At 32.5% G+C, this 14,101-nt stretch overlaps 1 protein-coding gene across 1 annotated transcript; it reads right to left on the bottom strand.

Annotated features, from left to right (window-relative positions):
- Positions 1-2,981: 2,981 nt before the first annotated feature.
- Positions 2,982-7,127, bottom strand: LOC107763995 (protein SUPPRESSOR OF MAX2 1A-like). Its single transcript, XM_016582518.2, has 3 exons — positions 5,686-7,127; positions 4,972-5,272; positions 2,982-4,879 (listed from the first exon to the last, which is right to left on the bottom strand). The coding sequence occupies exons 1-3, from the start codon at positions 6,936-6,938 to the stop codon at positions 3,272-3,274; spliced, it is 3,162 nt and encodes a 1,053-aa protein (XP_016438004.2). The 5' UTR covers positions 6,939-7,127; the 3' UTR covers positions 2,982-3,271.
- Between the last annotated feature and the right edge of the window lie 6,974 nt (positions 7,128-14,101).

Raw genomic sequence — 14,101 nt, 5'->3', positions numbered from 1 at the left:
TTTTCATCTTAGAAATGACGATATTGTCAAAGCTTGCTATTGTTATATCCAAAGGGACAACTGATATCAAGAGAATACCATTTCGAATGGCGCAAAAGGCAATTTCCTGATTTTTATTTTGTAATTAAAATTTCTATTTATAGAAGATATTGAAAAATAAAAGAAAAATAAAACGATTCATACGCAAGTTCCAAAAAACAAGAGATGAATAATTGTTTGTTAACAAATTTTGTGTATACACATATTAATGAAGAAACTTTCAGCTAGTGCGTATTAAATATGAGATGACTATAAAAAAAATTCTAATATTTCCGAAATTAAATTTGATATTCTCATAAAAAGAAAAAAAGAAAAGAAAATATGTAATGGTCATTGTGACAATGAGAAGAATCTTCGAGAAAGCAACTGTGTTCACACAAGAGACAATTTGGTAAAATGCAAAGAGCTTAATTAGCTTCTATAAACGACATTGTAAATATGCTATAAGATCATTTAAAATTAACTATCAATCATCGTTCATAATAAGTGTAATAATTTAAAATAAAAGGTAAATTATTTGTAATATATCATATTCAAATATACAGATAGCATAAAAAATTATATTTTATAGAATAGAAATAAATTTTGCGGGTTAAGTCGAACCCACTAAATTTGGTCCAATTTTTATATATGTTCAAAGATAAATTATATTAACTTGAATATTCTTTTATGCAGGGCCGAAGCTAGAGTATCTGGAACGGGTTCGGTCGAATCTAGTAGCTTTGGTTCGAACCCTGCATTTATTTTAAAAAATTATTAAATATATATAAATTATTAATTTTGTAAAAGAAATTTTTTATTTATTATTTTTATAATATATTCGTACATTAAAAAGATAAAATTAAAATTGAAGACTGAAGCAAATATAGTAATATACTAATTAATCAAGTAAAGAAAACTATCATAATTTATGAATTTAGTGATAAAAAATAACAATCAAATAACCAAAAAAAAAAATACAGTTACACATTTCCTTATACTAATTATTTATATAATTTAAATAATAATAATAATAATAATAATAATTTAAAATAAATTTGGGGCTTTCAAATTTTTGGGGGCTTAAGGCGACTACCTCACTGCCCAAGCCGTTAGAGCTGCCCCTGCCCCAAATTTGCATAAATATGCGGTGCTTTGTACACCTGACTACAAAGGCGGATCGAGAATTTGAACTTTATGGGTTCAGATTCGTAATTCTACCTCATCTTATCTAATTTAATGAGTCTAAAATTTATTATTTGTATATATTTAATAATTTTTTCTTAACGTTAATTTTCAAGATATATAAGTAGCATTATTAAATTTGTCAGTAATATTACGCTCCTGCCGAATTATTTTCTTTAAATTTAGAAATCAATAACTTAAAATGAATATATAAAAAAAAAGTCTCTATATCACACACGTAGTGGACAAGTCACTGTTGGAGTTAGAATATCACTTTGCATGGTCCAAATTTATACACTCAAACAATTTATAGAAGAGGGGATTTTCATAGGGAAAAATGATACTGTATAGCTGCTGTAAAAATAATAGTCAAAAATATATATTTTTTTATATATATATACATTTTGTATGTTATATACAAAAATTATATAAATTTTATATATTTTTTTGACTATCAAATATAAATAATTTCTGATACGGACTAAAAAGTGATAATACCCCTTTTTCTAATGTTACAGCTTTTTACAGGGGTAGCGACACGTAACACATGCAAGAACGTGACTTGTGTACAAAACAGCATGCGCTTTCATTTTCTCATTAATTAATAATTAATAGTACCTTTTAAGTTTTTTTTCTTTCACCAAAAACCATCAAACTAAAAAGTTCATTTTTGACCATCTGATCTCTGCTATACCTTTGTATTTCTACCTTTGACCTGTCACTTAGAAATCTCTCTCTTTTTCCTTCTGCTATGTTTTTAATTCTTTTTAATTTTTCTATTTGATTATGAGTTGAAATGAAGATATTCAAACTCAAAATTGGTTGTCTAGTAAAGTATTGTTATAAGATAACATATAAAACTGGTTCTAAAAAAACAAATTAGCCGTTATAATAAAGTATTGTTATATATAAAGGATAACTTTTATAAAAAAGTTTGACCGTATATTTATATCCCTTTTGATTGAAAGTTGAAACTTTAACTCTTTACTCCTCTTGTTTTAATTTATTTAATATATTTTGAACCAACAGAGCGTTTAAAATGTAAAATTTTTGAAATTAATGATCTAAAATATGTTAGCATTTGTGTGATTATAACAATTTTGAAATCTTTGACCTTAAATATGCCATAATATTTGTGATAATTATAAAATCTTTTGTATCTCAGGGAAGTATACAATTAATTATTTCAAAATTTAAAAACATATCATTCTTTTTTAAACGACCAACAGCTTGTTTGGATGGTTGTTATACATCGTTTCATAATGTATCGTATCGTATTGTATTGTATCGTTTGTTGTTGTTTCATGATATCATGCATCAACAATATGAAGAATAAACTTGCAATATTATAAAGAAAAATTATGATATTGGCTAAATTTATTATATAAAAAGGTAGGGCAAATGATAAAATAAAATTATTTAATAATAATGAAGGGTGAGATGAGAGAAAAAGACAAGATAACGATGCAACTATACCAAATCGATTGTTATATAAAGTGACACATTTAGATTTAATGATAGACTACAATAAAATTTAATTAACAACCAAAACAAATATTGTATTTAAAACAAATATTGTATTTAAAATAACAGATACGATACAACAGGTAACAGCCATAAATAGTGTGTTTGCTTGGTATTCCCTTTATAGTCAAATGTGTGAGAGATATTGAAGTTGATAAATGGTTGACTTATTAAACGTTGGCATTAACAAGTCTTTTGACCCATTCAATGCAGAGATGTATACAAAGTTATCCTTACAGAGGAAAAATGGAGAATTTCCAAAGGAGGAATTCCTCTATCTTATTAATCATGGCTCATAATAATAAATATCTAGTACAAGATTTACTATAACAACAAAAATATTAAAAACAAAAAAAATAAAATATGGAAAAAAAGTGCCTGGGACATTTCAAGGTTTTCTCTAATTTATCAACATCTCACTCTTTTGTGGTAAATCTTTTGCTTCTTTACCCCCCCTCTCTATCCTGTTTTGTTTGTTCCACAGCCACAAAGTCTTTCCTATTTACAAATGTACCCAAGAGGAATTGAGGAAAATACCATTTCACTACTGCCCATCTTCTACTATTGTGACTTTACTAGGTAGACATTCTCCATTGCTATGGACATTGGAGTCTGTATGCAGTTCAAGCTGAAGTCGAACGATAACATTCTCATCGGAAGAGGATAGACGCGGCTGGATTTGATCGAAACTTGGCCCTAAAACTTTCTCAACCCATTGTTCTAAGCTTGTCCGACCACGAAATAATCCACCTAGGATCCGGTCTACTATATTGTCTTCCACTTCGATTGAGACCTTGTCATCGACGACCATTGAGAATTTCGTGCTTATTGTTTTCTTGATCTCACGTCGAGCAAAGGGATATTCAATCGGCTTGAATTGTATGGTATCGTCCACTGAACTGACGAGTTCGTGAGGAACTGATGCAACTGAGAATCGCCTGTTTTCAAGTCCGGGTTCTTCTTCATGCTCAACAGTTAGATCACTCGAGTTGTGCGATCCATCAGTTCTATAATCCTCAAAATCTGCTGCTTCGTTAAGATCGAACGAAAGTCCTAGATTCAATTCTTTTCTAGGTCTTGTAAGCCTGTCTTCATCATGCAACCAACTCGCTCTTCGCTTAGCACTCTTTTCACCCATTGTTAACTTTAACTGCCAATTGGAACTAGCTAGCGAGATGAGCTTCTTTTCTTCCATCAAATACTCATTCCTGTAGCTCTCAGGGCTCATTGCAGACCAATTCCCGGTAAGGATGAATATAACATTGCCGAGACTTATCTCACGGCCATGTGAATCAGTAAGCCTACCTCTGTCCATGGCTCGTTTTATGTTTCCGCGAACTAGCACATTTGCTTCATCAATATCCTCGAGCATAATAACTGAAAGTGGATTCCTCCTAACAGCCTCTGCGATACGGTCTACAGCTGTTTTGCCACGGAAACCTACGTCGGACTCTTCATCATCTCGTCGTGAACCAAGGCATATCATTATAGGACTGTTTCCGCACATTTGCTCAGCAAGAACTGATGCCATCTTTCTCTTGGCAAATCTGTCAGGACCAGTGAATAACAGCCATATGTCACCCTTTGGTGCACCACCGCGCTGTGTCCCGTTCCCCAATCTGCACCTTGACACAGCGGAAGCTACAGAAGAAGCTGCATCTCGCTGCCACCACGCCTTTTCCATTAGACCCTTGAGAAGCCTTTTAAATGTATCAGCATCTAATGCACTAGCAAATTTGTCAAGTAACTTGTTCTGAGGCACAGAAGATATGCAGCTGAGGAAGTCCTTCGCTTGATCTTCCAAAGTTTTCTCACCGGTAGTTTCAGTCGGTTTTTGACCTAGAACCAAGTCGGTCCTAACAGGGCTGCGTGGCGGACTAGCCGCTGCCTTTTCCGGTGGTTGGCTAGCCATTTGGGTGGTGTTCAGTTGCAGGCTCACTCCTAGGGTTCTGCTCGGTTGTAGCTTAGGCTGTAAAGGTTGATGCAAAAGCAGGTTCGGATTATACAACCCCGGCATAGAGAGAACAGGGGATAGTACTGTTCTTTCATGACCAACATTGCGCTGGAAATTCGGATGAAGTTGCAAGCATGTATCGTTCCACTTCTTTTGCAATTCTTGAGTCTTCTGCTGCAAAAGTCCTTGATCCTTACTCTGCGAAGACATCAAAAGACAGAATTGATTCATCCGCTCGCACACAATATAAGTCATCCTAAGGTTTCATTAATCAAGTAAGTAACACATACCTGTGACAGAGCAGTTACTTTAGTATCATTCTTTAGCTTGGCATTTTGCAACCACTGAGGCAACTGAGGTCGAGGAGATTCTGATTTAGATTCTTCAGCAGATGAATTCTCAAACTTGGATACAAGTTTCGCCAACTCGTGTTCAAACTTCTCCTTGCACTGAGGACAACACGACATCCTCAATCTCGGATTTGAATTCTCCGGTACACGCATCAGTAATGCAGGCACTGGGGCGGCAATAAAGCTCTTCAGCGGATTCATAGGATCCAAAGAATTTCCAAGAATTCTTTCATTTCCAAGCCTAAAAGGTTCAAACCAATAACCAAATCAAAAGATCGCTCTAAAAACAAAATCGGAAAGTGAACATATACACATACTAAACATCCAATCCAATCAATTCTGGAGGAAAATTAAATAGTTTCAACAGAATAATTCTAGAAAGAGCATCTTACTGGATTATATACACACACACACACACACACACACAAAAGATACGAAGATTCAATTTTTATCCCAACATGTCAATTCAATGACTCAAAAAATATTCCCAAAGATCGATATTCAATATTTTAAGATTCAATTTTTATCCCAAATTGTCAAATTCAGTGACTCAAAAATGTTCCCAAAGATCAATATTCAACATTCAAAGATTCAATTTTATCCCAAATTGTCAAATTTAGTGACTCAAAAATAGAATTAATGCAAACCAAATACCTTGAAAATATTCCGGGATGAGGAGATCTTGAAGCAATGGGAACAGCTTGAAGATCCCAATCATTTTCCATAGTAGAATGATAAACTTGACACCTCAAATAAGTCTCACAAGTTGCTGTACCAATCAACCATAATCTATTATTACCCTCTCGAAATCGCGCTAATAACTTTCCCATTTCAGCCACTGCTGCTTTTCCAATCTCAGAAACCATAGCTGGCTGTTGCTGCTGTTGCTCAACAAGCCATTTCAAATCGCCCAAATCAAGAATCACTCCTCCACTACTAATTTTCCCCTCAATTACCCCTACCAATTCCTTAATCTTGTTCAGTATCTCGTTTTTATCTAATTCCTTCTCCATTTGAACAATTTGTAAATTCTTCAAAACCCCTTCTCCCAATTCCCCTTTCTCAATCCTCCTTAAAACTTCCTTCACCACACTTTCCGGCTCACCTTCCCCAACTAAAACCGGGTTCCTTTTCTTACTTCTCAACAAAATTTCCAACACCCTTTTCACTTCTTCACTCCTTTGTAAATTTCCCAATCCCCCTACCCCTAACCCACCCCCTCCACCCAAACCCCCACCCTGATGCTGCAACTGCAACTTGGGATTCAAGTACATATTTCGAGAACCACCAAGAGAAGTATTAAAAGTAGCCAAAGTAACATCATTACTATTGTTATTGCGAGCACCACCAAGAAAACCGGGAGAAGCAGTAAGACAATTATGATTCAAGGGAGTCGAAACAGTCTGTGTCAACGATTGTTCAATTGTTGCCTTAACAGCTGGACTAGAAAAACTAGCCTCACGCATAACACGACTCACACTAGGATCATCTAGAATAGATATAATCAATTGTTCTAATTCAACTTTAACAGCTAAAAGCGGCTGTTGTTGTTGTTCAGGACAACCTCTACGTTGATGCGCTTGTGCCCGCTTTAAAGCGGCCATAAGCGCATTAGAAATCGGGGGCTCAGTCCCTGATGGCATATTTTGTGCCGTAGGTAACCGCTCCAGCGCGACGCTGAAGCAAAGCTCAAGCGCTCGGCACTGGAGCGGGTGAGATGAATTAGGGTGTGAACGGATACAGGCTTGACGGAGAAATCCGGAAGGTGAAGAGAGTAAGGTTGCTGCCACGTGTAACGGCGTCGTTTGGCCATGGTTACGGCGACCGGCTTCTGATATTGAGTGGTTTAGTACGGCTGCAGCCTCTGCCGTTAGCGTTTGTTGAATCGTACTCAAACCTGCCCTCATACCGAACAAAATTACTCTATAGAAATGAAATTTGAGAAGAAGATGAAATTTGAGAGAGTTTTATCGAGTTTTCTCTCTCTATGTCTACAGCTAAGTTTGTGCTTGTTGTTTTGAGTTGTTTTTTTTTTTCTCTCTCTAGGAAAGATGAAGATGATAAAAGGAAATAAACAACACATGCACACCGTCTTCTTCTTTTTCATTAAATACCCACTTCACTTCTTCTTTCCTCCAAAAATATCTCCTTTTTACTTGCTACTATTACTATGACATAAGCTAAAAGATTAAAATAATAGTATTGTTATTGTTTTATTTTATATGGCTTTGAAAGTGAGCTTTAGTGACATAAGCAAGAGGTTATGGGTTCGAGCGTTAAAAACAGCTTTTCATAGAAATATAAGATAAGGTTGCATATAATAAATATTTGTGATTCGACCCTTTCCAAATCCTGTGCATAGCGATAGGACATGCCTTTTATTTTATATGACTTTTATTTTCTTGTTGTTCCAAGAAAATAATATATTCCTATGTTTGAAAACTTTTGAACTTTAAATTAGTCCTACCTTTTTCATTGGTTATTCGTATTGCGACCCTAATTGATTCGAATTTGCGCCTTTAAAGGGTGAAACACGCCTTATCAAAAAAAAATTCATACTCACGCTCGAACTCAATACATTTACTAAAAATATAAAGATCTTATTCATCTCACCATAAAACTTGATAGTTATAATACTTTACAGCTTGTTTGGATTGTTATTACATGTCGTTTCATAATGTATCATATTGCATTATATTGTATTGTTTGATAAATATAATATTTGGATAAATTGTATCGTTTGTCATCATTTCATAATATCATTCACCAATAATGTGAAAATAAACTTGCTATATTACTAAGAAAATATATGATACGAAGTAGAATTATTATATTAAAGAGTAGGGCAAAGTATAAAATATGATTATTTAATAATAAGGAAGGGTAAGCCGGAGAAAAAAGAAAGATAACGACGCCACCACACCAAATTCGGCGTTTCATAAAGTCTTTATACCGAAATACCAAAAATTTAATACCGAAATACCGAAAAAACCGAAATACCGAATTAATTCGGTCCGGTTCGAAATTCGGTTTTTCGGATTTTATGCCTGCCCCTGTATAAAGTGGCACTTTGTTACGTAAAGACGGATTTAACGATACGATACAATAAAATTTAAGTAATAATCAAAACAAATATTATATTTAAACTAACAATACGACACAATACAATACAATATGTAACAATCATCCAAACTAGTTGTTAGTTAAGTGTGAGAAGTCCTTCTCTTTTTCTTAAATTCGAATATCATCATATGAAATAATATGTGGGACTACATCAATATCATTTAATAATTGATATATGTATTTATATTAATAGCAACAAAATAAAATATTAAATAAAGTAACAATCTATATATTAGAAAGTTATTACATCAAAATTTAAAATTTTATCTTCAAACTACAATAATTATGCTTTAATCACAAATAAAATGATAATGAGGAGCTCATTCACGTAACCAATATGAATTTGAAAAAGAAGAAAGTTTTTGTTAAATTGACGATCAACGTAAAATTAAATAATTTATGATAAATTATCATATTATTAAATTTTAAATTTTATGTATGATAAATAATTGCTAATTGTATGAAAGCATAAAAAAGTTAACGAGGCAGATAAAGGAGGGCATGTCATTGTTTGTTTTTATTGTATGTGCCTTTTTTGAGTTTTAGGTGGGTGGGGGGTTAAGGGGGGTAGGGGGGAGAGAATTTATGGAAGAAAGGGAGATAAGTGAAAGTACTTTCAGTTGCAAAGATTTCTGGAAAATGCTCTGTGGACAGAGGAAAAAACCAAACCTGCCCTACTTTTTGTGTCATCTTTTTCTTATTACAACAACATTTTTCTGAATTCTTTAATCAAAATGGTTTCCCCTTTTCATTGTTGCTTTATTGTTATTCTATATTGTGGTGTTGGACTAGTTTATGCGCATCTAGGTTGATTTTATAAAAATCTGTTATTTTTTACCAATATAGATATCGAATAACTTTATTTACTAAAAATTAGACAGTAAGAATAAATCACCTAGTATTATCAACTAGTAGGATTTGAACACAAGAACAACAACATTGTCGCTTGGTTCTTTGGGGTATAGTGGAAAAGTTTGCTAGGAGACATTCGTTGGCCTTGGCACTAAACCCTCGAAGTTAGAAATTAGATGCTTCCTCAACAACGATAAGACTCTCAATTAAGAAAGATCAATCCTGAATAAGGTTCAGCTGATTCGTAATCTCACAAGTGAAATTTGTAGAGGATGGTGTATACACAGACCTTATTCCTACCTCATGAAGATAAAAAAATTATTTCTGAAAGACTCTCGGCAAGGAGTCGTGCGAGTTAGAAACTTTATGATCCTTGATTCATTTTGTTGACCACTAAGAAGCACCTTTAATGGCTTCATTATTATTTTTTATTGTTTTTCACTAATAAACAAAACAATCTTATGTCATTGTATTATTTTCAAATAGATAATGGGGGAGAGAGAAAGAAAGAAGCAAGAAATAAAATAATAGTAACTAAAAGTTGAAACCTTTTTAAAGAGTGAGATGAGGAGATTCATGAGTAGCTAAGATTGCTTTTTTATTATCTCTAAAAAGCTTTTTCTTCTTCCTTTTTCATTCACTATGACTAGATTGACTGCCTTTTTAGTTCCCTCATTTGTTTTGCAATTAGTTGCTTCTTTACTATTGATTCATACACAAGTATCCCAAACACTTTTCTGGCGCGTGTATCTACTTTACAATTTCCTTCTTCTTTTTCCTTTTTTGTTTAAAATTATTATAACTTGATTTTTAGTTTGTTTTTTTTCTGAAGATGAGAAAGTGGAGCCGCACCCCTTAAAAATCATTTAATAAATATTACAATGCACAAACTTTTTTGCTCTTAATTTTAGTGGGTTCCTCCATTTAATGCAAAATAATTCTATTTTAAGATTTTATTTCTATAGCTATCTCATATCTAAGACAAAGTCTTCCCTCCGCATTAAATTGTGATTCGTTTGATGTATGCTTATAATAATTTTAGAAAGTATGTTATAATTTACCTCCTCCCCCTTCCTCTCTTTTTAAATAGTAGTACTTCAAAAAAAATTATACGATAGTCTTTTATTTTTAATATGTTTCAAAAAAATATTATATTTTTCTGCTTCTAACTTCTTTAAATTTTAAATTTTTTATTTTATTATTAATAAAATCTCTTATAATAACCAGGAATATCATTATATTTAAAATAATAAACCAAATGAGTAATAAAATAACAAAGGTCTTTTATCCTTTAACCAAATGTCTCGAATTCGAGTTCTGGATACAAAATCGCTTTTGTTAGGCAATATTTTACCTTCAATATGGGACTCTTAATTGTGAATCTGAATTTAATCGGGTCTTAGCGAGGATACCAGGTGAGAAACAAAAAATTAAGGTCAAGTCTTCAAGACCAAATGAAGAGAGTGAGTTACACGAAAGTTGTAGAAGCGTGAGGTAAGGTGGAGATTCACTAACTCGTGTTTACCTTTAAACCAATTTTCTGCTTTTCACACGCAACTGCTGCAAAAAGGCATCGCACGGGCTATATTCATACTTTACTCCTTTTTCACTTTTATCTTTTACATCCCCAACCACTCCGGGGACCACCTCTCTTCTTAAAATTCAATAAATGCCTTTAATGTACGGTTTTAAAAGGTATTTTTATAGCTAACTCAATTTAATTTATAGGTCGCGGGTTCGACCAGTAAAAATAGTTACTAACACTTGTATTAATATAAGCTCTCTATATCATATTTTTTGAGTGCGCTCCTTCCTCAGACTCTGCATTAATACAAAATATTTTGTATATCGAGCTGCTCTTTTCTTTAATTGAATTTACAGTAAATTATTTATAGTTATTTTATATATAGACAGAAAGAGAGGGACTTTGGACAAAAATAATTAGATTTATGTAAACATGCCAAAAAATATTTTCCTATAAGGTATTTTCTGACTTAAAAGTCTTTATTGTTGACATTAAAATAGGAAAGTGCCCTCGAAAATAGTAAGCCAAAAAATACAACAAAATTACAAATAAAGAGAAAATAGATTTATATGGTAGATAAATTAATTTTCATTTCATGTGATAGTATATGGCTTATAGTTATTATTATAAAATTAATGTTATATTCTTCTAATGGTGCCATTTAAATACAAAAATAAGAATTTCAAAAAACAAAATTGCTAAGAGAAAACCTTATTTGCTAGAAAACGACAAATGCCTTCAATTAGTAATCTCTTAACTCTTACTCAACATCTTTTCTCTATCATTTATTTCGTTTGCATTAGTCTATTTTAGACTTTCATTTTTGGTAAACATCCCTTAATTAAATAGCTAAGAGGCTTGTTAAGCCTACCTTATTTTTTTGGTAAGTTTTTATCCACTAAGATATTTATATCAAATTAGATTTTCTTATTATCGTAAAATAATAAATTAAGATAAAATATATATTAATTAAAAATAATTTAATAATTATTATTATATTTATATCAAATCATATTATATTTATAAAATTAATTGGTATAAACACCCTGCATGTAAGAATTTATTATTTTTTTGGCGTACAAAGCATTCTCTTTTTATTAATATTTTTTTATTTTTTTGGAATAGAGCTTTCAAGTACCTTTATTGCTCCTAACTAACTTTCATTTATTTATATTTTAAAGAAAGTTCGTGATTATCACTATTACATTTGATTTTTTGGTAATCTAACTTTAAATTAGGTGTTTGAATTTATGTCATATTACATACCTATACAATTAAGGTCTTGAAATTATGCTTCAAAACTTACATCTATAGATAAGGTCATAAATATGCCAAGTATTAATTATTTGGAGGTTAATACAGATAATAACAATTTGATTATCAAGATTATAGAATGGAACAAAATAAATTAATGATTCTAAGTGAGCTACTTACCTACATCCACTTTTATCTCCTCATATTACTTTATGTTTTTATATATAAATTACTCCAATAAAAGCAAACAGAGGAATTTCATAGAAATTTGAGATTGAATTATTTAATGAGATAAAATCCACTAGAAGATCATGGATAGTCCAATATCATTGGGAAAGTTGTAAGCTAAGCATGAGAACAAAGGAATTTTCATGAAAAGTAGAAACCATTGGTTGATTCTCATGTACCCTTTTAATAAAATTTGTTCCCTTTTTTTACTTTTGCCTTTTTTCTTTTTTCAACTAACCTTTTCTTTGTGTAAAATAGAAGCATCAATTTGAAAACGAACCACCGAGGAGAATATTTTCGTGTTAAAATATGAAAAGTAAATATATAAAAAATCAAAAACATTTAATATTATTAAAAAATTATCTATTTATACATTATAATTTTTTTAACTCGGTGTGTCAATTATACCCTTTAGATAAGGACACCATTACTAAAGAGTGTGATGAGATGGATGAAATTCTACGCTTGCAGTTACAAGTCTCAGATTTGTACTCCGTGAATGGAGAACTCCTCAGCATAGAGTGTTTTCTCCTTTAATAAACTCTATTCTATGGAAATTTGGTTTAGTCGGGTCGGTGTATACCGATTATAATATAATTATAAAAAATAGCAACTTGGAAGGGGAATCTAATAACAACGGTAAAATTATTTTTGTGTGATTTATTTGTCACGGGTTCGAACCGTAAAATCAAGTGTTGATATTTGCATCCAAATAGGCTGCTTATATCACGCTCTTTCGGAGTGCGACACTTTCTCAAACTCTGCCTGAATGCGACATAAGACTGGGCATCATTTTTTGTAAAATAAAAAATGTCAATTTGAAAAAGGAAGGCTCTAGGTAAAACAAAGTATATGTACTTATGTAGGTGTGGGCCTTGCTAATATTCAAGCAGTAAATTGTACCCTCAAATGATACAAATGGTAAGCTTTTTTGGGATTCTTAACTTTTTACATAACTTTTTGTAAGAATAAAAGAAAATGTAAATAAAAAGATCACTACTTTTTGTGAAGTCTTTACAAACAAAAATCATCATCATATTCCCTTTTGGTAACGCACGCTTTCACTTGCCTTTTACGCGTTTTTCGAACTCCTGACTTTTCATTCCTTTTCCCACCTTTTCTACCGCCCCGAAAAAAAGGAAAAAGAACAAAAAAACAGAGAAATTCTTCCTTTTTCTTTATTTGAAAATAGTTTATACACTTCATTATTCAGGCAATCCATGTTTTAGATAATGTTGTAAATTAAACGAAGAGATGATATTGTTACTAAGAGAAATTTGAAATTAGACGGTAATAACTCAACTTTTTAATACGATATCTTTACTTTTGAAGGAGAGTCCTGAAGCAACGATAAAGTTATCTCTCCAAAAATAAAACTCAAATGAATTGAAGGGGGCACACAAGCGCTGAAACATGTGGTTTAATTCGATACAAAGCAAACAACCTTACTGATATTTGGCATATTTCGATATGTGTTGATGTTACTTTACTCATGTTTTAATCGTTTTTGATGTTATTTGATCTTTAAAATGCCCAACATGGTTTAATTATTGGTTTTATGACTAATTGAGTTGTGTGTGGTGAATTAGGGTGTTTGGAGTGCAAAAATATGAAGAAAAGGTGCTCTAGGTAGAGGAAGAGAGATTGGATGCGTCGCATCCAATCTAGAAAAAAATCAGATTTCGTGCATCCTTAGCAGTGAAGTCAGCCCATAGCATCCGCCATAGCATCCGCACCTGGGCAAAGCTGAGATGGAGGAACAAGGGTTGGATGTGTCGCATCCACCCTCGCATGCAAAGCTGAGAAGTAGAGGACGAGGTGGATGCGTCGCATCCACCCTCACATGTGAAGCTGAGAAATGGAGGACGAGGTGGATGCGTCGCATCCATCTTAGCATCAATCCCTGAAGCCGATTTGGATTAGGAATAGGAGAACTTTGGCCCACGACTTTTGTACGCAATATATAAGCCAAAAACGCCTCCTTTAGGTCATCTAACATATTGGTAAGGGGGGAAAAGCCACGACAAAGCTGGGGAACCACAGAATTCATCTTGAGTTCTTATTTTTCCTTCTTTTATTGATTCTTAT

Source organism: Nicotiana tabacum, chromosome 18 (genome assembly GCF_000715075.1).
Source record: "Nicotiana tabacum cultivar K326 chromosome 18, ASM71507v2, whole genome shotgun sequence".
Taxonomy (NCBI): domain Eukaryota; kingdom Viridiplantae; phylum Streptophyta; class Magnoliopsida; order Solanales; family Solanaceae; genus Nicotiana; species Nicotiana tabacum.
Note: the sequence above shows the minus strand (reverse complement) of the source record. Positions and strands in the feature narration are given on the sequence as shown.